The sequence below is a fragment of the Camelus dromedarius genome, chromosome 1, assembly GCF_036321535.1.
Source record: "Camelus dromedarius isolate mCamDro1 chromosome 1, mCamDro1.pat, whole genome shotgun sequence".
Taxonomy (NCBI): domain Eukaryota; kingdom Metazoa; phylum Chordata; class Mammalia; order Artiodactyla; family Camelidae; genus Camelus; species Camelus dromedarius.
Window position 1 is genome coordinate 83,239,697 of NC_087436.1, and position 25,659 is coordinate 83,265,355.

The 25,659-nt window shown below is 40.2% G+C and overlaps 1 protein-coding gene across 2 annotated transcripts in view; it reads left to right on the forward strand.

The window, feature by feature from the left end:
- The first annotated feature begins 1,956 nt into the window (after positions 1–1,956).
- HERC5 (HECT and RLD domain containing E3 ubiquitin protein ligase 5) overlaps positions 1,957–25,659 on the forward strand; it is a 37,869-nt gene continuing 14,166 nt past the window's right edge. For both annotated transcript variants that reach the window (XM_031433767.2, XM_031433769.2), the window contains exons 1-14: positions 1,957–2,447; positions 4,565–4,685; positions 5,345–5,421; positions 7,847–8,068; positions 9,262–9,353; positions 9,619–9,749; positions 11,704–11,849; positions 12,953–13,029; positions 13,743–13,846; positions 15,127–15,186; positions 16,513–16,606; positions 19,362–19,551; positions 20,936–21,090; positions 25,015–25,128. In XM_031433767.2, the coding sequence (XP_031289627.1) occupies positions 2,153–2,447; positions 4,565–4,685; positions 5,345–5,421; positions 7,847–8,068; positions 9,262–9,353; positions 9,619–9,749; positions 11,704–11,849; positions 12,953–13,029; positions 13,743–13,846; positions 15,127–15,186; positions 16,513–16,606; positions 19,362–19,551; positions 20,936–21,090; positions 25,015–25,128 (1,878 nt within the window). In that variant the 5' untranslated portion in view covers positions 1,957–2,152. The remainder of the gene's footprint in view (positions 2,448–4,564; positions 4,686–5,344; positions 5,422–7,846; positions 8,069–9,261; positions 9,354–9,618; positions 9,750–11,703; positions 11,850–12,952; positions 13,030–13,742; positions 13,847–15,126; positions 15,187–16,512; positions 16,607–19,361; positions 19,552–20,935; positions 21,091–25,014; positions 25,129–25,659) is intronic.

Here is a 25,659-nt window from a genome sequence, read left to right on the forward strand (position 1 = left end):
TACCATTTGCAATATCATCAAAAAAGTAATAGTTAAGGATAAATTTTTAAAAATACGTTTGTTCACTGAAAACTAAAAAATACTGCTGGAAGAGATTAAAGAAGCTTTAAATTAATGGACAGAGATATGCTCATGGACAGAAGAATCAATATTATCAGCATATTAGTTCTTCACAAATTGATCTAATTTAGTGCAGTTTCAAAATCCTTGCAGTCTGTCTTGTAGAAATTGATAAACTAATCCTAAAATATATATGGAAATGCAAAGGACCTAAAATAGCCCACTGAAGAAGGACACTGAAGAAGGACAATTTTGAGACATAGTTAGAATCCACAGTAATCGAGGTAGTGTGGTTCTGGAATAAAAAATGAACATACCGATCAGTGGAACACAATAAAAAGTCCAGAAATAAATCCAATCACATGTAGCCAACAGAGTTTTGATGAAGACACCAAAACATTTCAATGAGTAAAGGCAAACTGAAACAGCTGGAAATCCATAAGAAAAAAAATGGGCCTCTTCCCTTACCTCACAGCAGAAAGAATAATTCATCTGAAACATAACAAAGCCCTAAAGCTATAAAACTTCTGGAAGATAACATATAAGAAAATCTTTACTTTGGGTTAAGCAAACATTTCTTAAGTAAGACAAAAAAAGGCATAAACTATGTAAAAGGAAAAAAATGGATAAAGAAAAAACAATTGCATCAAAATTTAAACTTTAGCCTTCAAATGACATTTTTAATAAAAGGCAAGCAAGTCACAGACTGGTAGAAAACATTTCAAAACTTATCTAATAAAGGACTTGCTATATAACAAAGAACTCTAAAATATATTAAAAAAACTTTAATTAATTAATAAATGGGCAAAAGATGTGAACACTTCGCCAAAGAAGAGAGAGAGATCAGCACTAATAAGCACCTGAAAAAATGCTTAACATCATTAACATTAGGGAAATGGAAATTAAAACAGTAATAAGATAGTGGACATTGCAATTATTTAAATTAAAAAGACTGACAACACCAAATGCTGGCAAGGATACAGAGGGACTGGAACTCCCATAAATTGCTGGAGGGAATGCAAAGTAGTTTAGTATTTTGGAAAAGTGTGGCAGTTTCTTATAATGATATTCCTATACTTAGCATTTGATACAGCAACTCCGTTTTTAGGTATTTACGCCAAAGAAATGAAAACATTTATCCACTGGAAGACTTGTTCACAAATATTCATAGCACCTCTATTCATTGTAGCCCCAAACTGGAAAGGAATGAAATACCCTCCTATTGGTAAATGGATACAGAAATTGTGGTTATTTCCATATAATGGAATATGATTCAACAACAAGAAAGAGGGAACTACTGATGAAACACAGCAGGACGAATCTCTAAAGCCTTATGCTAAGTGAAAAAAGGCAGTCACACAAGACTGCAGACGTTTGATTCTACTTGTAAGAAATCCTAGAAAAGGGAAAAATAATACATTGACCCAAAGCAGATCACTGGTCTCAGGCACCTCAGTGTGGGCTGTGGGACTAACTGCTAGTTCTCTTCGTCACTTTCATCGCGATCCTGTGGCAGAGTCTGGAACAGAATGCTCAACAAACTTTAGCTTTCCTTGCCACGATAGTTTCTGGAAATTCTGCAAGTCCGTCTGTGTCAGGGCTCCTCCTAGCGGAATTGTAGTGTTTCCTCGAAAGCCATTTGGTTCAGGAATTCAGGTGGCCACTGCCCGCCCGGGACACTTTCTTAGCCCTGTCCACTCACCTCTTAATCTGCCAGCATCCTGTTTACTTTGGCAGCCTTCCAGCCCAGTCTTGAATCGATCGAGTTTCCCTTTCTCTTTCCTTTTCAATGCCGTCCCCTTAAAAAAAAAAAAAAAATCAGTTTCATTTCTCCCTGAACGGCCGGCTCCGCCCCCAAACAGCACGTTGGAAGCTCGGCGTCTGGGCAGGGGCGGGGTAGGGAGGCTGCGGTTCCCCGACGCCGCAGAGCGCTCCGCCAGCTCGGGCTCAGCACCGCGACGTCCGGGGTCGGTGGACGCTCTCAGGCCTTGGCCGTCTCCCTCTCTCCTCTTGCCTCGGGGCAGGTTGGCCCTTGGTCTCCTCCGAAGGTCCGGAGAGAGGAGGCGCGGCCGTGGAGCCCGGGAAAGCGGCGATGGAGCAGAGGTCACAGAAGAGTTCGCGGGGCGGCGCGGGTTCGACGCCCGGGCGGGTCCCCGCGTCTAGGCCCCCCGCATCCTGGACGCTCGCGTCCCGTCCCGCACAGCCGCGGGGCTCGAGGCTCTGGCTCTTCCCCAGTGCCGCCGGACTCCGCAGCGCGCTGTCCCGGAGGACCGAGGCGACACGCCAGATGTGCTGCACGCACGGGCGTCTGGCGGTGCTGGAGCGTGGCGGGGCCGGCATCGAGGTCCACCAGCTGCTGGCGGAGAGCGACGGCGCCAGGAAGCCGAGTGAGTGCGGCCGGGCAGCGTCGGCTCGGCCCTTCCGCCTCGGGCTTGGGGGTGTGAGTGAGGTGGGCGGCCGGGGTCCGCGCCTGCGGGTCGGGGTCGCGGCCGACGCGGACGCTTCTCTCCCGAGTGGCCTGACTTGTGGGTGTGCGGTCCTTCTGCAAACGGCAAGGGAGACTCAAAAGGGGACACGACGCCGCAGGAGTCCGCGGGGACGTCAGAAAGGCGACCGGCCCAGGTGTTTCTCGTGTTTGGCGCGTGCAGCATCCCTGAGCTCCCCTAGTCCTGCTCCCAGTGGACTTGGAGTTGGGCAGGGTGCTGGCGAGAAGTCCGCCGTACGGAGGGAGGGAGTCTCATCTTAGCCAGGCAGCATCTCATTTTAGCCAGGCTGCCTCTTTCATTGGTTTCTGTTCAGCGTGTTTTTCACTTCTTTTTAGAACACACCCGCTCCGATTTTGGGAGAACCTTGTTTACGTTATCTTGTTCTCAGTGATTATGCTATTTGCAAACGATTTAAAGAGCGCTTTCAGTTGCGCTTCTCTGTGGTAATCTCTGTACAGATTAGGTCAGATACTGTGGCTTCGATTTTACGGAGGTGGAGCAGATCGCCACACTCTTAATCTTGGAAAATTTGCCCGTCTGAGAGAAGAAAATATTTTACTTTTTGTTCGTTTTGCTTTCAACTTGAGCGAAGTCGAGGATCTTTTTTCTGTTGGTCATTTGCATTTTTGACGGGGTGAACTGTCTCATTAATATTTTTGCCTTGCTTTAAAAAAATTGAGTTGTTAATCTTTTAAGTATTTTTTGGAAGAGTTTTTGAATGTTGAGTATGAGTAACTATATGTCGGTCATATATGTTGTAAAATTTTTCCCAGCTTGCCTTTAATGTTATTTTTTGGCCTACGTCAGTTTTTTATTTTAAGGAGGCTTATGGATTTTGTGTCATGTTAGAAAGCTGTTCACAGTCCAAGTTTTTTTTTTTTAATTTTCTTTTTTTTTTTTTTTAATGGAGATACTGGGAATTGAATCTAGGACCTCGTACATCCTAAGCGTGCGCTCTACCACTAGGCAATTTCCCTCCCTTCAAGGTTTTTTTTTTTGTTTTTTTGTTTTTTTTAATGTTCTCATCTTTATAGTAATTTTAAGCTTTTACTTTTAAACTTAAAATTTTTGATGGACTTGGAAATTATTTTGATATGAGTAGTGACGTAGGGGGATCTAGATTAATTTGTTTCTCCAAAATGGCTAACCCAGTGTCCCAATACCCCTTCTTTTTTTTTTTTTTTTTTTGTAACTGGTTTGAAATGCTGCGTCTCTAAACGACTTTAATCTGTTGGGCCATTTTTCTTTATTGCCAACCTGTTTCGGTTCTTTTAGCATTTGTATTATGAAGTGGTTTGTGCTTTGCTATTTTTACATGAATAGATTTTATTTCGTTGGAACTGAAAAGTGAGAAAATGGTCCCAAACCTTTCCTACTTTTTTTGGCGAACAAGTAAGAGTACGTGGTAACTAGTGGACGGTTTTAAATCTTTAACTTTTAGAAAGTGCTAAATAGACTCTAATGCCAATAAAAATTCTTTTAACAACATCCTTTTAAAGTATAATTTCCCAAAGACAATTCTTCCTTTTAAGACTATAGGTCTTGGCTTCTATATGGAGCTGTCAGGAGGGGCTATTGTTATTTGCTTTGTTTTTTTTGGAAAGAGGGTATCTCAGAATGCACAATATATTTACTCCTAAAATGAGCTATGTTGTTATATTTTTTGCAGACTTCTTCATTTCTGTCCCTTCAAATTTAATTTCTCTCTCTCAACTTATTAAACAGAAATCTAAAAGCAAATATTTAATTAGCTATTTTAAAGGTATATTTATTCAATTTAAAACAAAGTATGAATCAATGCTTTCCCAAATTAAAAAAATCCGTTGTCAAGGCACCGGTTATTGCTCATTTGTCTGCTTTCCATTCTTGAATTTTCTTTAATGAGAAGTTCATGTTAAGTCAAGAGTTGTCTAGGTGAAATTTTTTTCCAGGTGTTTTAAGTGTATTGTAATGAAATTAATAATAATAGTGGGCAACAGTCAGAGTGATGATAGTTCCTGGTTGGATTTGCTCTGCAGAGTGCATTAAGTTAGGAAAAAAGATGAAGATACATTCCATGGACCAAGGAGTGGAGCACATGCTGATTCTGTCCTCAGACGGAAAACCATTTGAGTACAACTATAGCATGGAACACGCAAGGTAGGAAAAATTTTTTTCTTTCATTGAAAATTATTTAAACTTTACTCAAAGGCAATCATAATTTTTGTAGGAAAATTATGGTTTTTGTCCCCTGCTTTATATAGTGGCATCTTAAGTCATCAGTGAATTCTGAACTAATCTGTGAATTCTATCAGCAAACTGTAAATCAACTTATGTCTCCTAGCGCACGTACCATGTGTTACTTTGGCATTTAACGGAAATGATTGATTAGTCCATGTAGCCCCAGATTGGACTTTCAAATTCATTAACTCAATCAACCCTCACACTAATGCCACGTTAGATTGACAGAAATAGTTTTCAGACTAGTAAAAAATGTATTATCACGGAATGATTTGTGAGACTTTTTCCTGGTAGATTATGTGAATTAGACCTTACATCTTGTATTATTCCTGTATCATAAAATTATTGTTTGTGAGTCTTAGAATCCTCATACTATAGTTTTATAACACATGTTATTTGCCTTTTAAACTAATTAAAATGTATATTATTTTTATAATGAATTTAGATGGCTGAATGTGAAGCAGTAAATTTGACATTTTTCTTGAGCTTCAATCCTAATTAAATACAGTTAGTAATTCTTACATCAATGTTGTGACTTTCATTATGTGATCGACATAAAATATATTTTCTTTGATCAGGTTTCAGTGCATTTTACAAGAAAAAAGTATAATTCAGATCACATGTGGAGACTATCATTCTCTTGCACTCGCAAAAGGTACTTTTCTGAAATATGAATTGTTTTTTAGAGCAAAGAAATGTGTGTGCATAGAAAACTAGTAGAATGTATGCGTTTCACTTTGTAACAACAGAAATACGGTTTTGAATTTGATATGATCCAGAGCACTTCTAAAAGAGACACAAAATTAGAGATATTTCTCGGACCTAGAAAACCTGCAGGTCTCCATAATTCCTATGCCTACATTTTGTTCTGTCTAATGACAAAATGAAAACAATTTAGTACTTTATTTAAGGGAGAGCGACCCACGGCTTGAGAGTGTACTATGCTCACAAGCAGTGGAGGATTCTTCCTGAGGGGTTTTGGGCGAGGGTGAGTTTCACAGAGTATTAGAAGCTTCATCAGCAGGGCATGATCGGCTGAGGTGGCATATCTGACCTTATTTAGAAAGATCAAGGAATGAAGAAGTAGAGCCCAGGGTGGCCTTGGTGTTCGGGTCTTGCAGACTGGGTCTGTGCTGCGTTTTGGTCAGCGGGAGCATCAGAGGGCGGTTTGCTGACACGGCCGGGACGGCTCCACCTTGAGCCTGGAGATTTATTTCGACAGTTCCATGTGTTTTATTTTTCAAACAGGAAACAATGAAAATATTCAGAATAATCAAAATCATCCTCTGTGGAGTCAGGACCAGAAGGGTCCTTTTCCACACTTCTTTCCCTTTTCCTAGTGCTCTTCCGGCTCCATGGTGGAGCTCACAGTCCCTCGGGTCTGCTTTTATGGCCAGTTCGCTTGCCCCTGACGTGCTTTAACATTACTTTTTGCATTCGGGGATTCTCCCCAGCCCTTTGTTACTTCTTATGTCTTATCAGACACTGTAATGGTGGAAAAGGGAAGTGGTGAATGTGGATTATTTCCTGAAGAAACTTGACCATGGAGGACTAAGACAGGAAGGTGCTAGAAGGGAATTCAGGGTCCAGGAATTTTTTTTTTAAAATATATAGCACAGATATAAACATAAACTGAATGGAAGCTGGGGTTCAAGTGAAGTAAATCATCAAGTATTTGACCTGTATTGAAGGCCCTGTTAAGGTCTGAGTGTGTAAACTTGGAAAAAACTGGTTGTTTGCCTTCACCCATTTGTGAACAGATATTTCATTTTGAGTATCTCCCATGCCCAGGTTGTGAAGGTGAAATAGACACACTCTGCCTTCAAGAAGCCCAGGATCTAGTGATGTGGGGGGAAGGGGTTGTTCAGGGTTTATTATCAGTAAATCACAGTCTAGGGAGAATGAAAGTTGGGAAAGCAAGAAAGGGAACTGATCCTGCTCATCATTAAATTCTTGGTGGCTGGTAGGCACGAGATAATTATGTTTGAAGGAAAATCTCTGCCTCCCACCAGGTCCTGCACAGAATCTTGCAAAGCGGTGCTCAGTAATTGTTAATTTTCTGATAGGCTTTTTCAGACTCCAGTAGATACTACCCTCTCTGTTAGATAACATCTGAGAACTTTTCTTATGTTTCATATATTCAATTAAATGGAAGATGATGCTGACTTTTTCAAGATACTGTGCTGTCGTTTCAATTTTTTTTTTTTTTGGCAGGGGGAGGGTTTTTTTTGGGGGTAATTAGGTTTATTTATTTTTTTGATGGAGGTACTGGGGATTGAACCTAGGATCTCATGTGTGCTAAGTATGCGTTCTACCATGTGCTATACTCATCCCCCTGTTTCAAGTGTATTTTTAAATTGTTTATTTAGCATCTTCAGGCACTTGGCAGGGGAGAAAAAGAAAACAGTAGTTTTAGGTCTTATTTTCCCAAATGTAGAATGTTACTGTCTTTCATAGGCCCATCCTGTGGATTTTTAAAAATAAGTATTTCTTGAATTTTATTATAATATGTTCAGATAGCTTTTTTCTATCTGTCTTTGTTCATTTGGCTGCTGGAACAAAAATAGACTGTGTGGCTTAAACAGCAGACATTTATTTCTCACAGTTCTGAAAGTGGAATTCCAGTTCAGGGTTCCAGCAGATTCAGTGTCTAGTGAGGGCCAGTCTTACAGATGGAGAAGTCCAGCGAGAGCTCTCTGGGGTCCCTTTTATAAGAGCATTAATCCCATTCACGAAGGCTCCACCCTCCTGACCCCATCTAATCCTCGTCACCTCCCAAAGGCCCCACCTCCTAATACCATCACACTGAGGGTTAGGAGTTCAACATAGGAGTTTTGGGGGGACACACATTCAGTTCATAGCACTACCCTTTGAGTAGGTGGTAAGGAAGTGTAACTGTTACTGCTAAAGGGAAGGTTCTCCTAGTTTTTCTGACTGAGACACAGGAGATCTGAGAAGTCCTGTCAGTTTGAATGGAAGAGATTGTGATGGTATAGCATGGATAGCATATATAATGTCCTAGGGTGATGTCTGCTGCATTTTAAACTTACTAAGACAGCATTTTCTTTGTTTATGTCAAGGTGGTGAGCTTTATGCTTGGGGCCAGAACTTACACGGCCAGCTAGGAGTTGGAAGTGAATGTACCTCAACCCCCACACCGCAGATTGTGGAGCACCTGTCGGGAGTCCCCTTGGTTCAGATTTCTGCGGGAGAAGCCCACAGCCTGGCCTTATCCATGTCCGGAAACGTTTACTCATGGGGAAGAAATGATTTTGGACAGCTGGGCCTGGGCCACACCGACAGTATGGAAACATTTTCAAATTTATATTATCAACACGTGTATTTGTTAGATAAGAGATGGATTTAACCCAGACCTCCCTATCAAAAATGGTTCAGATCCCCAGTCTCATTTGCACTGTTCTTCCTGGTTATCCCTCTGTTTTCAGGGCAGAATTGGTCTCAAAGACATGCACGATGTGGGGGTCATGGCTGTAATTGAGACACGTGTCAGGGCCGAGTGGGAGAAAGGAGAGAGCGTTGGACTGGGGGTCGGAATGCCTGGGGTCTGATTCCCACTCCAAAGTTAACTAACTGCAGGGCCTACCCGAGTCACTGCACTTTTCTCTAGGTCTTACTTTCTTTTTTTGTGATGAGTTTGGATGAAATGACCGTCAAGGTACCTGTGCACTTAAATGTCTGTTAATAAAATTATGTCATGACAAAAGGATACTAAAAGTCTATTTAAAAACTCATCTATTCTAACTTTATTCTATAAGGCATGACTTATATCTGTACACACACACGAAAAAACAAGTAATTCGCATTATTGAGCTACCTCCACAAAGCAGGTGGCAATGTTTCTGATGCTCCCACTTTATTAATAGAGTTTTCAGGTGTGGTGATGTACACATTACCTCCTGGGTTTCTGATCAAACTCTGCGTTTCTGCCTGACATGGCCCAATGCTAGTTACGTGGCCCAATGCTAGTTACTCAGGAGAACCTGTAAGTCAGTGTTAGAACAGTATTCGAAGGAGGAAAAGGACTAAAAGACACTTGAACTTATTTTTGCTGAATCTCTTAAGTGCTTGGACAAGAAAATAATCATGAAAGAAAAAAAGGTAGTGTTGGTCAAGGACCCTGTAGTTGAGAATTTGAAAGAAACAAAGAATCTTTATGTTCACGAAAAGGGTGATTCTCTGTGGGAACTGGAAATAACCAGAAATACTGCAGGGAAAGCTAATTAAGTCAGGTTAAAAAGAGAAGAATGGGCTCTGGGAAGTGGCTTGACACTTTTATTGGTGAGGCCCCAGTGTGGCTCTACCTCCACTTGGAGACTTAAACATAACGGACAGGGTAGAGCCTTCCTCGTCAGAGTGTGCTGGGGGCTGCGGTGCTGGGCTGAGAGGAGGTCGCCCAGGTACTTATCAGTGGCAGGACTCCGGTGTGAAGTTCGGCATTTCCTTTGGTCACGTGAACTCTCCTTCCCTTGCACAGATAAAGATTATCCTGCCCTCATTGAAGCACTGGACAATCAGACAATTGAATTTCTCGCTTGTGGCGGCTCTCACAGTGCCCTGCTCACGAAGGTGCGTGTACCCTTGTCCCATTGACTGTAATTCCGGAAGGATGCCTTGTGGTGGGGAAAGCACTGGAACATGGAGATGTGGGCAGTTAGTGTTTCCCAGGGAGGAAGGGTTGCCACTTCCTACATGCAGCACTGGCCTCCTGGTAATTGGAGGTCTTTGCTTTTGACGGTGCTTTTATTAATTATTCACAGATACCTTTGCATTGGTGAATGTTACTTCTGTGTCCTGTTTCTCTAGAATCTGATATGAAGTTCCCTTTCTTTAGGATGGGCTGGTGTTCACTTTCGGTGCTGGAAAATATGGGCAACTCGGTCACAATTCAACACAGAATGAGTTAAAACCCTGTTTGGTGACTGGGCTCGTTGGGAATAGAGTGACCCAGATAGCATGTGGAAGGTAAGTTGCAAACTGTCAGTGAAAATTGATGAAATATATACAATAAATTTAGATAGGTAGTTTAATAAAATTTCGATCAGTTTCTTTGATTGAGATAAAAGTATCGAACATTTTTAGATAGGTAAAGATGCTTAATTTACATTATTAGATAATCATAATAAATCTTTATTTTAGTATATATATTTGTTTTCATTGATTTTTTTTTTATGAGCAGATATGTTTACTTTCTTTTGCTCCTTTAGTGAAATACCTTTGTAACGGTTCAGATGCATTTTGTCTTTAAGAAAAATAAGTTATCACTTATTGGGGAAAAAATAGACAGACGTATTAGAAAGGATTGTTCAGTGATGTAATCACTCTTTCTCACACACCCCTCCAGGGCCAACTTTCCATGATTCTTTCAGAGTGGTCACAGTATAAGACAAAGTCAGTGGTGGTTTGAATAGAATGTTTTTTAAAGTTTGATTTTCACAGGTCTTGTTTTTAAAACAAAAGTAAAAAAATTCGCTCAAACACTTTGATTTACTTAACAGTTTTCTTCTTTGAACATCAGCCCACTTCTCACCAGTGGGATGATGGGTCTGGGTGTGGTTAAGAAATAGTCACACAAATAAATTTATTCCTCTTTTGGGTAATTTTCTCCTGACTGAACACAAGCAAATTCATACTGTATCTGAATGTTGGGTTCATTTGTTTGTTTACAAACCTTTACAATAAAAAACTGGTGTATGTACTTTCAGTCTATAGGCATATTCTCTTAAGATCTTGGAGTAAAATTACATAAATAGATATTCTTAAGGTAGACTAGCTTATTGGGATGGTATGATTCCCTGCATTCAGTATCTCTGCATTAATCAAAGGAACATTGTCACCACTTTGGATTCATCATAACACACATTCCTCTGAGTTGCATGTGTTACAGGAGGAGCCATCACTTTAGGGATGTCTTAATGCAAACCAGGGCAGTACCCCTGCTAAGAGAGGAGCATTCACTGGAAAGACACAAAACTCACTGGAAGCTATTATACTGATGGTCATTTTTATTGTAAGAAGAGGACATAAAGTAGAACCATTCAAAGGAAAAGATGCATTGGACAGAGACTAGAAGGAGTCCATATGAGGAGATTCTGGTGTCCTCTCCTGTTCAACCCATGGACATTGTCACCTCCTCCCAGCCTGATACATGGCTGTGAAGAGTACTGCCAAACAGGGAAGCTCACCCAAGTCCAGGATCGTTACTGGGGTTTCATTGCTTCCTTGTGATTGATTGAGTCATTGCCCATATGGTTGAACTCAGTCTCCAGCCTCATCTGCCCAGAGGTTGGGCTTATGTACAGCTGGAGGGGCCTTCCATGACCCCCTGGGTAAACTATTAGGTGTGGCCTTATTGGCCTACAGTGAATAACAAAGACACTTCTGTCCCTTGGGAAATTCTAAGAGTTTAGACATTACCTCCCAGGAACTGAGGACAAAGTTTGCCAGACCTCTGAGTGAGGCCAAATTCTTCACTTACACATCTGTGTAGTGGGAGCAGCCATCAGGCAAATCAGTAAGATAAACGTCTTTGGGAAATAGAGTGTGGGTTCAGAGAGGATCACCTAATTCCATCTTCTAGGATGGGGAGAGGATGGACTCAGAGATGGCTTGTAGGAGGTGGTGACTCAAGCCAAGGCTTAAAAAAGGAGTCGAAGACAAGAGGAGGTGTTTGTTCTGACAAAGGGAACATCATTTGCCAAGGTGCAGCATGGTGGTCTTGAGAGGACTTAAGGGTTCCCAAATTGTCTCAGCCACACATAGTGATTTCTTAGTTTCCAGGTGGCTAATTTCACCCACTGGGAGTTGGTGAATTAGTTTTACTCACTGGGTCTCCTAATTTCTGCCGTTACCTATGTAGCTGCGTGCTCTCATCACTGTGGATCATTGAGAATTGACTGTATGTGCTTTTATTTAACAGGCGGCACACACTTGCCTTTGTTTCTGATTTGGGGAAGGTCTTTTCTTTTGGTTCTGGAAAAGAAGGACAACTGGGAAACGGTGGGACACACAATCAGCTGATACCACTTCCCATGAAATTGTCATCAAATGAAGAGCTCAAATTTGGTAAATCCTGTAGGAGCACAGGATTTGGCATAAATACCTTTGTTGAGAAACTGATTTTTCCAAGTGTGTAATGTGCAAGAAGAAAGATGTATGACTACGGAGGGAGTTTTTCTAGGCATTGGCTCATTTTTGTACTTGTAAACAACTTGAAAATATTCAATCTGATTCCTTAAGTCAAAATGACCATTCGTTTTCTCTTAGCCCTTCAGAGTAAGATTAATGTGGACTTAAAATGATACAATATAAAACAGACTGTGTGGGTCCAGGGGCCCTTGCAGCCTCTGGTTCCAGCGTGCGAGGGACCCTGTTAATCCCACGGCGATACAGACCCCTCCGCGTGCCGAGCAGCTGCCGTACGCCGGGCACCGGAACTGTGCTGCGTACTTGCGTGTGTTGTCTCACCTGTCCTTAAACAGTTCTGGGAAGTGTGTGCTCTCAGTCCTGTTTTACTGGAGGGTACAGAGACCTGGAGAGTTCGGGATTAGCCCCTGCCTGGTGCTTTGGCTCGATTTGAACTGTGCCCTGTGTAACTTGAGCTCTTGGCTGTGAAACATTCCACTATTCAAGTGCCTCTGAGCACTGTGATTGCTTGTTTCTGAAAGCTTAGTGGTAACCCGGAGTATCAAACTCTCAGTTCTTTTGGAGAAATGAATAGTAGGGTTATTTCCTTAAGCAGTTCATATATTATATTTGGTTTCTTATAACCACTTACATGGACTTTTGAAGTACTTACATTCTTCACAGCCAATAGTCATTGATTAAATCTTGAGTTGTAGAATAGGGTTTTTAGTAACAGGAGCTGAATTAAACCAGGGAAGAGTTAACTAGTCAAATACTTGTTTGACTGTGTTTTATATAGATAAGCATTTATATTAATTATGTGTATTAAACTGATACCACATGTCAACCTTACAAATCACCTGTTTACCAACTAGACTTCACCCTAAAGTAGATACATATTTCTGCTTTATGGATGTGAACTGAGTCTTTGTCAGAAAGATAAAAGGACTAAATTTAAGAAGCATCTGAAATTATTTAGATTGGGTGTATATATTTGTGCCAAATGAGTTTCTAAACTCTTATTTTTTGTAAATCCCTTTCAGAAAGCCGCACCTCAGAAAAGGAGTTAATAATGATTGCTGGAGGGAATCAAAGCATTTTGCTTTGGATGGAAAAAGAGGTAAAAATAGATCTTTAGAAATTTCATAATGTATTTTAAGCAAAACAGAAGGTTCCAGAATCTAGATTTGGTGAATTTCAAAATCATCAGGTTACTAGGCTGACTTCTGGGGGATGGCTAGACATTCTTGACCCTTTGTTGTCTAAACTACGTACATAACTACTCATAAAAGTCAGCAGATTTGCCCTCAGTGTGTGTCAGATAAGTGTGATTTCCTTAGACTCTGCTTACCTTTTGGGAGGCTCCTTGCCAATGGCATTTTGGTCAGGGTTCTAGTGAGCCAGTAGGTTGGCATTCTGAAGTGACTTTGCAGCTAGTACTAAAAACAGACGCAAGATTCATAGGCTTTTGAATAAACAGTACATAACCTCCTCATCCTACTTCACCAAGGCAAACTGAATTCCTCCTACTTCTGTACCCAGTCCTTTTAGAATCTTCCCACTCAAAGCTGTCTCATGTTCGGTTTAATCTGATTATACCTGTATAAAGTGAGTATTGGGGCATTCAGAGAAATTTACTTTGAATCTAAGCCTCCTTGGGCAAGAAATTGGCAACCAGGCAAATGATTGATTGCACCTTGGTAGAATCTTCCTTCATGATTTTCCAGAGCTATATTATCCAACTTGTGAGTATCACTCTCCTTAGAAGGTGCCTGAAAGTTGGATACCTATTTCTGTTGTGTCTAAATTACTATATTTTACTTTTTTGTTTAGAATTCCTATGTTAATCTGAGGAGGAAAATTCCTACCTTGAATGAAGGCACTGTGAAGAGATGGATTGCTGATGTGGGGACTAAACGGTGGCAAAATACAAAAAGGTACACTCCATGTGTCTGACGGTCTGCTCATATAGCTCTCTAGAGCATTGTTTCCCTAGCTGGTTCTGCACACTGCAGAGATGCAAGATTTTAGTGGTCCATTAGTTAGAGATCTCCAGAGAAACAGAATCAGTTGTGTGTGTGTGTGTGTGTGTGTAGAGAGAGAGAGAATGAGATTTTAAGGAATTGCTCATGCAGTGGTAGGGGCTGGCAGTGAGTACAAAATCTGTAAGGCAGGACAGCAGGCTGGAGACCCAGAGAAGAGTTGATATTGCAGCTTGAGTCCCAAGGCAGTCTGGAGGCAGAATTCCCTCTTTCTCTGGAGACCTTAGACTTTTTCTCTTAAGGCCTTCAACTGATTGGATGAGGCTCACCCGCGTTATGGAGAATAATCTGCTTTGCTCAGAGTCTACTGATTTAAATGTTAATCTCATCTAAAAAACACCTTCACAGCAACATCTAGATTGATGGTTGATCAAATCTCTAGGTACCACGGACTGGCCAAGTTGACACATACAATTAACCGTCACAACTAGCATGTAAGCTCCATGAGGGCAGCTTTCTTTACTGCAGGACTTCTCTGGGCCTTTGATGTGTTTGCGTAATTGTGACTTTGAGCAGGAAATAGAGCCTACAGTTTTCCAGCCCTGTTTGATTTTGGAACTTCTTGTTTGTTGAGCTAATATTTACAGGTGGACAGCTTGGGCAACCTTGCTCTAAATGAGAGAATTCCTACCACCTGTAAAGGTTATTCTCATTTTTACAGGTCTTTCCTTTTAGAGACATTTTTAGGTATCACTTTCTATTTCTGGAATGTGGTTATAAGAAATGCCTGCATCATAACTTGCAGAGCACAAATGATAGAGAACTATTGATGCAGGTACTTCTAAGGTGGCCCTGAGTGTACCTCCCTCCGTTTTGTTTCTGATAATTTTTTTTATTTCCACCTAAGTGGAATAGAAATAAATAGGGCTTGGAAAGCCAGGTGGGTTGGGAATGTTTTATTTGTCCAAGAAAACACTGACCCTCGGTCAAGCCTTCTTTCTTTTCTTTCCCTGTGGTTTCTCTGAGTACATATCTTTTTATTCCCCATGTTTGCCTCTGAAATTTTGATATTTAGCAAATGAAATAGACTTTCAGATGCCCATGGCAATATGCAAATAAATCAGAGATAGAGGAAGAATTTTGAATGACAATTATAAGATGTTTTATTATCCTGTTTCCTGCTGTAAGGAGTCATACTCTGATTTGTTTTAACCACCATTTTATTCCTGATCTAGGGAAATCAGAGAGATATTTTCATCTACTGCGTGTCTGACTGGAAGTTTTTTAAGGGAAAGGTAATATATATAGTAAAGTTAAAATTCTGTTAAAAACACTATGTATAGATAGCATGGTGACCGTGGTTAATAATACTATATTGTATATTTGAAAGTTGCTAAGAGAATAGATCTTAAAAGTTCTCATCACAAGGAAAAAAAACTTATAACTGTGTGGCGATCATTTCACAATATATACTATACATACATCAATGCGTTATGTTGTACACACCTGAAACTAGATTATGTTATATGTCAGTTATATCCCAATTTTAAAAAAAATGTTTAAAAAAAAAGGTTTGATGGTAAAATAATTATCTATGTCTTTATCTGTTTTTAAAAATTACTTTTTTTTAACAAAAGCACACATATGCTTGCTGTAGAAAATATCAAAAATACAGATATGAAACAAAAAGAAAATGAAAATCAGCCAGAATTCACCACTTAAGTGTAATAGCTAGCATGTATATATATGTATATTTTTCTATGCAAATGTGTTCTTTTACAAAAATGGGGTTATATTGTTTTATACATGGCTTTACACTTAATATATTTGCCCATTTTCCATTTTATTCAATTTCCATATTGTTCAGTATTTTCCTGTAACATTATTTTAATGGCTGCGTGGTATTCCATGGGAAGGATGTACCTTAATTTGATTATTTCCTTATTGTAAGATACTAAGGTTTCTTTGAATTTTTAACTATTATGAAAGAATGGTTTTGTACTTCTTTTCCTAAATATTGATATAATATTTATTTAAAAGAATTTTTCTACTTCTAGACACTGAATATATGTATTATTTTACGAATAATGTGTCTATTTTTAGACAGTATATTCAGTATAGTATAGATATGATTCTTGGCTTAAGATACTTAGATATTTCATTAGTAATTTTTTTATTGGAATACTAAGAATTTACTGCTCTGAAACCCCTTTTTTGGTCCCCGCTTATATAGTTCGTGTAACTGGGAGAAATGATCATTTTTTTCAGAAGCGAGAAAAACTTACCTTTTTTTCATTGGAAAATAAATATTTATTGATTACTCATTTAAGTTAAGACAACATGTGAGTTAAAGTCAGATAGCAAACATATTGTTAATGAAGCCTTGATATTTTTTGACATTTTAGAAATAATCATATGTTGTCAGCTACATTTTCAATTGTTTTCATATTCAGCCAAATTTTTTTAGTTATTGTAAAGCTGAGAAAAATAATTTTTTTAAGATGAAGTAAGCTTTAGAAAAAACTTTTCATCTGGATAGATAATCTAATAAAATATTTAATTTTGAAGTATCCTTTTTCATTTACTTATTCATCTCGTTTTCATTTATCTTCCTTCCACAGAATAGCTGGAGAAATGGTGTCTATTCATTTGGACTTAAATATAGCAAGAAACATCTTTAAGAAGTTAACCCAAAAGGACTGGATTACTAACACGGTGGTATTCCCTGGATTGTTATTTAGAAAAGGAAAATACATTGAAACATTTTTATAAGAACTCAAAATTTCAGAAGAAATACTGTGTTTTGAGAGATTCTCTGAGACCCTGTGGCGTATCCAGGTTCAGTTAAGCTCCGATAGCATTCAGGGCTTGCCCACTTAGGGTGGAGTAGTTGGTATGGTTGGCACGTGGGCTACAAGCAGTCTACAGAGCTCATCTGTACACGCACACGCATACACGTGTGTGCACGCTCCTGGAAGGAGTGTTTCCAACTCGGCTTTAGGAAGGTGATGAAAACATTTGTTGAGACTGGTCCACTAGGATAAGAACATTTTATTTGCAATTATTTTAATATAAGTGTAGAAATGAGAACACTTTTTCTGATGTGAATGTCCCCCTCACCAAGGGCTGCTGGATTCTTCCCTGTGATTTGCTGCATCGCACTCCTTTTCTGTGGCTTCCAGAACGGTCTTCATTCTGGGATTGTTGCTTCTTTGTTTCAGCACTGTTACTACCGTCTTTGGGCTTCCCACTTGGAGATGCCTCAGACATGCTTCCTTTGTTAATGCAGCCCTTTCTGATGCAGCCTTTATTAATTTATTTTCCTGTTCTACTGTACTGATTGGTCTGGGGGATGATACTTTCCATGTTATCCTCTCAGTCTGTTTCTAGGTCTTGCTCTGGTTCTTTTTTTCTCTCTCCTTCACTTCTCTTCCCTCCCCTGCCCCCTCTCCCCCTCCCTCATCATTTGGTCTTCCCTTCTGCTTCTGGGTCTCCCTCTCTCTCCCTCTCCTCTCACGCTCGCTCTCTCCCTGCTCTCGGCGCCCTCACCTGCCCCCACTGCCCTCTTACTCTGTCTGTCACAGGCAGCATCTGTATCTCAGCTGCAACTTCTCTCTCTTACACACACTCTTTTCTCTCAAGGGAAGTTGGAAAGTTTAGTTATGTTAACTTTGGCAGAACCACTGCCCAATTAGGAGTCAGAGGTAAAGTGGATCCCTAATTATACACCTTTATCAGGGCTCTGCAGCACTCAGTGGAAAGATCACCAAAAACAGAAGGCCATTTCTGCATCCGTGAAGGAAGAGGTTGGACCAGTTCATCACTAGGGCTGATTGTACCTTGGTGGTGCCAGAGCAGTGTCATATAAGGTGCAAGTGACATAATTGTAGAGCAGTCCCCCGTTGTTTCAGACGGGGTAGTTGGATCAGAAGACCTGTAATGTTTCTTTCTATTTTGAGATGTCTGTGATATGGATTCACGGACTTCGGGCATTCCTTCATTTATTCAGCAAGCGTCCGAATCCTTGCTGTGTGTAGGACCCCGAGATGAGACTCCTGATGAAGCAGGAGAGAGGCAGGCTCCCGGTCCTTAGAGGCTCATGGTTTGGTAAGGGAGGCAGGTACCTCCGTGCGGGTGTCAGCGTGAAGACTGGGTGTGTTTCACACTCCGCTGTCTCCCCTAGAGCCTAGCTTAGAACCTAGTGGGTCAAAATAAATTTTTGGGGGGTGAATAAATGTAGTCATTACTAGGGTAGGGAGTGGTCAGCTCCACTTAAGAGTACTCAAAACAAGGTGCCCAGGGCAAGTGGGAGTTTACCAGGTGCCTCCAGGGAAGGACATTCCAGGCAGTAATGGAGGTGTGCACCAGGGCCCAGGATGTGACGCAGGGTAACTGGCTGGAGAGAACTGCAGTGGTTCTGAAGGGTGGGGAGGTGAGGGGATGTGGATGAAGAAGAGCAAAGGGGAAGGAGGGGTGTCTGCCATTGGGATGGGTTCTGGTGGAGTTGTCAGGTATGCATAACTCTGAAGACTGAGCCTTGTAGTGGCAGCCCAACATAATGTTCTGATATAAAAACAAATAACAAGAATTTTAACTAGTATCTCATAATTTAGTGATTGAGTTTGAGCTTTGGAGTCAGAAAGACCCAGGAGAGAGTCTCACTCAGCTCTGTGACCCTGAGTTCATTAATTTCTCTGACGTGCAGAGTTCTCATTTATAAATTTGGGTTAACAATACCATCTCTGTTAAGGATAAGTGACCTAATATATGTGATTTACTTAGCACAGTGTCTGACAAATAAGATGTGCTGTGTAAACACTAGTTTATCTCAGTGGGCTTTTAGGCAAATTATTAGTTATCTGAGCCCACGTAACAAATACAAATTCAGAATTCCATTTGAATTTTTTTTCGTGAACACTTGCATTTTGAATTGGGGAAACTATAAGGAGAGTGGAAGGGCTGGACACTAGGGTTTGGTGGAGAGAGTCTGTGACGAGACAGCTGATTCTGTGAGAAGATAATAGGAGACCATGTTAGTTTTCATTGTTGCTTTTTGTTTGGTTTTGGTTTTTATATTGTGCTTTTTTGGGTTCTGACACATTTTTCCTCTTTAAAAATTGGGGTGTGAAAGTGGAATTGGAGGGTAGAATGTGTAATATTATTGGGAGGTCTGCTTTTAGTTCTGAATCTGTTGTTCATCCAACAGAATCTTGCACATGTGATTTCTTGATTTCCTTCATGGACCCCAATAATTAGATGGGAAAATACTTGTCACATACCTACACCTTAGGTATTTGGGAGGCTGGGTAGGATGGGCTGTAAACATGGGTTTTAGAAAAACTATAAATGGCTGTTCCAATTTCATGGGTGGAATGAAAGTCCAGGTTCTATGCTTCATTTTATTACAGTAAGTTGCACCCAGTTCCTGCTGTGTTTTGAGTGTCTTTTCCCTGATCCTTTTTGACCACAGATAACCACGTGTCTCAGGGAAAATCTGATCAAAAGTCTTCCATTTCATTCTCCACACCAAGAAGCTTTAGCAGTTTTCTTCCTTCTCCCAGAATGTCCCGTGATGCATGATTATAACAACTGGGAGAGCCTGGTGGTTCCGTTTGCTGAGGCTGTTTGTAAAATGAGTGGTCAGTCATCAAGGGTTCTGGGTAAGACTGATGATTTACATTTGAATATACATGAATGTCCTCAATGGAAACGCAGGCCAAATAAAGTTATGGCAAAACTTAGGTAGATAATTGCAAACACATTCATGCTTTGTAGTTCATATTCTAGCATATTCTGAACATGCTGTAATGGTTACTGTGGTCATCCAAGGTAGACTGTGCTAGTACCTCTTTAGTGTTCTTGAAATGATACATGTGGGGCTTGGTCATGAGGTCCTTTGTCCCCTGCTTTTCATTAGGAAAAACTTCATGTACAGACGTTGAAAGACAAGTACAGTGGATCTCAGACATTCTCTGCCTGAGAGTCAGCAGCAGCTAACATTGCTGTTACGTGTGTGTACTTCCTCTCTCTGTACAGATTACAGATAGTACAGGTTTTATTTTGGCTGAATTATTTGAAAGTGAGTTGGAGACATCATGACATTTCACCCATAATAATTCTGCATGCATTCCATTGACGTTATCACATCTAATGAAATTAGCCATAATTCAGAAATATTACCTATTATCTAGGTCATATTCAAATTTCTGCACTTGTCTTCAAAAGTATATTACAACCTTCTTTTTTAAAAAAAAAAAAAGAGCCCAGGTCAGTTGTCCTGTACAGTGTCCCACATCTAGATTTGTCTGTCTGTTTCCCCTTTTCCAGGTATTTCCAACACTGGAAGATGGGTCTAGAGGCTTGATTAGATTTTAATGAGAGTTTTTTTTTTTTTTTTTTACACAAATAGCATATTCAGCCCAAGGAAGTCCATTCTTTCTTACGTTTTATTAAGTTTAGATAACAGTGTTAAGTGATAAAAAGCCAGTTTAAAGTAGTTTTTGTTATTTAACAATGCTGAAATATGGTTTATAAATTTTTTTTCTTTTTGTTTTTCTGATGGAGATACCGGGGGTTGAACCCAGGACCTTGTGTATGCTGAACATGTGCTCTACCACTGAGCTATACCCTCCCTCAGAAATACAGTTTTTAAGAGTTGAAAATACGGTTTTTAAGAGTTAGAAACTCATGGTGGGAGTGCAGAAAAAGAGTCATGTAATCACAAGTAGTTCTTAATCTGGCTTTTAATACTGTATGCTATTTCATCCAGGCAAAGAAAGTGACTAATTTTGTCTGTTTTCCCCTCCACGAATTAATTAGACCAAGTTTGTGGTTCTATTACTGTTAAGGAATTTTTTCAAGGACATTAAATTCTAAACTTTTAATTGCAGTTGTATTCACTGAAATTTTTATTATAAATATGCCTTTTTAACTGTGATATATATGAAAATATTCTATCAGTTTTAGAAAATATTGACCACTTTTTACGTTTAAGAATCCAAGAGACATTACATGCTAACAGTTGTTTACCTTTGTATCCCTCAGAGGAATATTGGGCTTCTCTGCAAGAATCTACTTTCATCACACTGGTCCAGATGTTTAAAAACGCCATCGTTGCTCAACTGCATTATTGGAATGAAAGTGCTGAGAATAACTGTCACATTAAAGCTCTGCTAGAAATGTTAAAAAAGCTGCACAGGGTAAGGGTTCTTTTAGAAACCCATATATTTTTATTTTCCTTGATTTCACCTGGCTTGAATCTTAAGCAGACGCTTATAAAACATTAAGTTTATATCACTATTTTTAAAATTGTGGTTTTTGTGAAGTAAGTCATGCATATAAAGGATTGTGTATAGTAGCTATGTATGGCTTAAAGAAAAGTGGTAAAACAAGTATCAGTGTAATTAGCACCCACGTTAAAAAGAAAACGTCCTCTCACAGATTGTGTCCCCTCACCTTCAGGAGGTTGCTGGGTCCTGGATTTTGGATGAATCATTTCCTTGCTCTTCTCTATTATTTTATGACTTTATATGTCTCTAGGTACTATGCTGTTTAATTTTGCTGTTTTCAAAATATAATATGAATGGAATACATGCTGCTTACACAACATTTTGTTGTTATAGATTCATCCAGATTAATACTTATGCCTGTGTTTATTTTGTTTTCACGTTTGTGTCCTAGTCCACAGTGTGAATCTACCACAGTTATCCATTCCAGTACTGATGGATGTACAGTATGTGCTGTTTGCGATTCTTTTTTAGGGGAGGCTTCCTCTATGAGAAAACATGCTGCTGTCAGCATTTTTGTACATACCTCTTGGTGTTCACATGTCAAGAGTTAGTTTTCAATTCCCACACCTAATTTTAGGACTGATGGGTTGGAGGATATGCCTGTGTTGTTCTTTATTGGTAGTGACTAACTGTCTTCCAAAGTGGTTGGACCAGTTGAAATCCTCTCCAAGAGATGATAAGAATTCTACTGCTCCATCTCTGACTTTAAAATTTGGAAAATATTTTTGGTACCATATTGAAATGGTGCCAAATTATGATTTTATTTGTATTTCCCTGGTTCTAATGCATTAGAGCATATTTTCATGTTTGTAATTGTAGTGTTTATTTCCTCTTCTGTAAAATGCCTGTCCTTTTGCCCATTTTAAATGTATTCAGCTTTTTTTTAATCAATTATAGGAGTTCTTTTTATTTCGAATACTAGTCCTTTGTCAGTTGTATGTGTTGCAAATATCAAGTCCCAGTCTGTAGCTTGTCTTGGTATTTTTTGATGAACTCACGTTCTTAATTTTAATATGAATTTGTCAGTCCATTCCTTTATAATCTTTACTCCATGTGTTTTGTTTTAAACCTTTTTTTCCCTTTAAGGTTTTAAATTACCACCCTAAATCAGGGATCAGCAGGGCTTCTTTTTGGAAAGGACCAGATGGTAAATATTTTAGGCTTTGTGAGGCACATGGTTTCTGCCACCAAGTGCAGCTGTTGCACTCGGGGTAGTACATGAAAATGAATGGGCGTGGCTGTGTCCAGTAAGACTTTACAAATAAGCAGAGGGCCTGATTTGGCCCCAGAAGCTGCCCTAGATAGTCTTCTAACAGATGATAGCCAGGACCAGAGGAAGAGTACAAACAGAGGCCCATAAACTGCATGTCTAAAGGTTAGAAATCTAGCTGACAGCCTGTTGAATGAAATGAAATATGCTATCCTTCCACCTTGACAAATAAACCTTCCTAATGACAAGGGAGGCCAGGTTTGAATTTAGAAATCTTGAGTCTTTACAGAGTCCTGCACTGAATGCTGAGGCTCAGCTGCACTGCCCTTCTTTTCCTGCCTTGGTTTTATCCTACACCAGGGGCGTCACGTGCTCAGTTGTGGGCACCTCGGTCCATGTGTCTTTTTTCTGTCCCCACCTCCTGCAACAGCCGCCCCTTAGCCAATCTTGGAGCCTTGGGGTGCGCTCACCTATGACACGGCCGCTCCCCAGAGAGCCAGTGGCCGGAGAGGCCTGTGCAGGTCCTGGAGCTGACTTGGAGACATCTGGGTAGGGATTTCCAGGTTTTGGGTTCTGGAGCTCAGTCTCGAAGGGGATGTGTGGGCTGCATGTAGACAGGTCTCCTTGACCCTGCAGACCCCTTTTGGGAAGGGGGTTGGCTGGAGGAAGGCCAGAGCAAGGACCTTTACATCATAGACACAGGGCAGGAAGGCTTTGCTGGTCCGTTTTTGCTGTCTTTTGTTTCTGCTGTCTTGTTTCTGCTGACTCTTGCTCACTGCTCCTTCATTATCATATGTTTTGTGACTCTGCATGTGTTTGCGTGTGTGTGTGAGTGCTTGTGTGCTGCTCATTTTCCTTGGAACTTATATCTTTTGGAATTCTTTCAGGGCTGGGTCTCTTTAGGGAGCATTGCTTCTGCCAGGCTCCTGGGAGACATCACCAGTTTGGTACTATTAAATTAGTCTTTAATTTAAAGATTAGCATTTAATTGAAAGATTAAAACTTTGGCTTGAAGCTTTTTAGATCTCCAGGTGGTATGAATCTGGAGTGTGAATTTTCCGGAGAGCACTTTTGTAATTATCCTGTAGGCGACATTTTTTTCCCAACTCAGCACCATTGTAAGTACAGTTTGCCTCAGGGTCTTGGAGTCAAGGTGGAGACAGGTTGATGCAGGAGTGAAGGAAACAGCTTGTTCATTTCTAGTTTTGCTCTGATGGTTTAGCCCTTTTGGGTCCCAAATTGACGAGGTGAGGTTCCCTTACTTGAGCAGAAACTGAGCTTTGTCTCCTTTCCTGAAAGCCCCAGCTATTGGAAACGGAAGTTCAAGTTCACCAGGTTTGGCAAATACTCTCAAGGCCACTTTTACTTAGTTTTTAACTATTTAACTTTTAACTTAGTTATTAAATATCTACTTACAAAATCAGTATTGCACCAAAAAATGTTGGTTTACAGTGTATCCCATGTTTATGGTTGTTTTCAGTAAATCAAAGTGCCTGATCCATCATACTTCTTAAAAAAAAAGTCTGACCTACTGCTAAAAAGTGACGCCTGCTCTTGGCTATCTTTAAACGTTTTGTACAAAAATGACAGATTAATCAAAAAATAATTCAGGTATTGAAAAATTGAGAAATTTACTGAAGAACTCAGGGAAAGTGTATTGTAATGAGCTTGCCACTTATGAAGAGAATTCCTAGAAATACTGAACCAGCGACAGAAGAAATCTTGAAGGGGTCCTGTTTTGTCCTTTGACTCTAATAGGCGAAGTTAGAATATTTGTCAAGGTCCCCCCCATTTCAAGAAGAATACATGAAGATGAAGTGCCCTCTTTCTTAATGACTCTGGGGATACTGAGTTTGTTTGCAGTTCAGGGCTGAGATCAGCAGGGTCCAGAGGACCATAGTCAGAGGAGTGAAACAGCTTCCCCATGCAGTCCTATGAGGCCTGGATCATTGGGGTCTGGGCCAGAGTCAGAAAGAATATTCCAGATGAATGGTCTTACACAGCCAAGAGGGGTCTTCAGAAGACCTCCAGAGAATGAGTCATTTAGGCCAGAACTGTGCCCACCAGGCCAGATACTGATGGTTACTCATGTCCAGAGCATCCAGTATCTTTATCAGTGTCTTCACTGACCGATGATTAGCATGGTGCCAGGGTGTTCATTCCATGCATGTCATAAAAGCCCTGCTCATCCTGGGGATGGAAGGCTGGGAAATTCCCCCACAGTTTAGCGGGGGAATGTTCCAAATGTGCCTTGCTGGGGAAACATCTATAAATGGTACATTGTTAAGCTCTGAAGAACACGGCATGAAATACCGGGCCCCAGAGTAGTTTGGATTCATAGTACACTGTTAATTTTCTTTGGACTTAAGTTTCTTTAAAACTTCTCTAGGAATTAAAAGTAACTAGAAGTTTATCATCATACCATCAATTTCTACTATTAAATCTTAGGTATTCTCTATGTTTCTGAAAGTTTGGGGCTTTGGTGGTGGAGAAATTGGATAGAACTTATTAATTCTGGTCATTAAAAGTGTATTTAATTTGCTATTTATTCTGATAGTCTTATAGCCATTAAGCAAAATTGTCTTTATATATAGAACTTTCTCACAGGTCCTATTTTATTTAAGGTAAACCAGACTAAATATCAATTGCCTGAAAATATCTTCAAAGTAAATGAACTCACGCACTGGCTTGATTTTTATGCAGACGCATGTAAAAGGTCATCTTGGAAAATGAACTCAGTAAGTATGATTTATCTAAAGGGGGTATTGACCATCAGCGAGTTAACACAGCATTTATGACATTGTAAATCAACTATACTTCAGTTTAAAAAAAAGAAAAAATGTAGGCATTTGTGCTATAACTTTGCACGAGAGTTCCTCCCAATTTTTGCAGTCTGCAGAATTGCCCAATAGAAATAGCAGGGCTTATGAGAAAAGCAGGAGAGACCCCTCAAAACCTGTGCAGTTTTGTAGCCAGAGCATTGAAAGAAAAGTGGTTGCCACTGGGAGGGATAGCTTGGACCAACCAGGCAAGCAGCCCGTGGAGAGTGCCACGAGGAGATGAAAAACGCACAAAAACCGAAGGGTAGCCATCTGTCCGAGCTCTAAGCAGTGATGGGTGATCCTGAGAAATACAGCTGGGAGTGGAGCTCCGCTCTACAGGTGGGCATAGGAGGCAGGGTGACTCACCAGGAGCCAGCAGTATAAGGGAGGCTGTAGCTTTGGGGAGGGTTGCCTGGATGTAAGTACTTTTATTTTCTTAAAATAAAG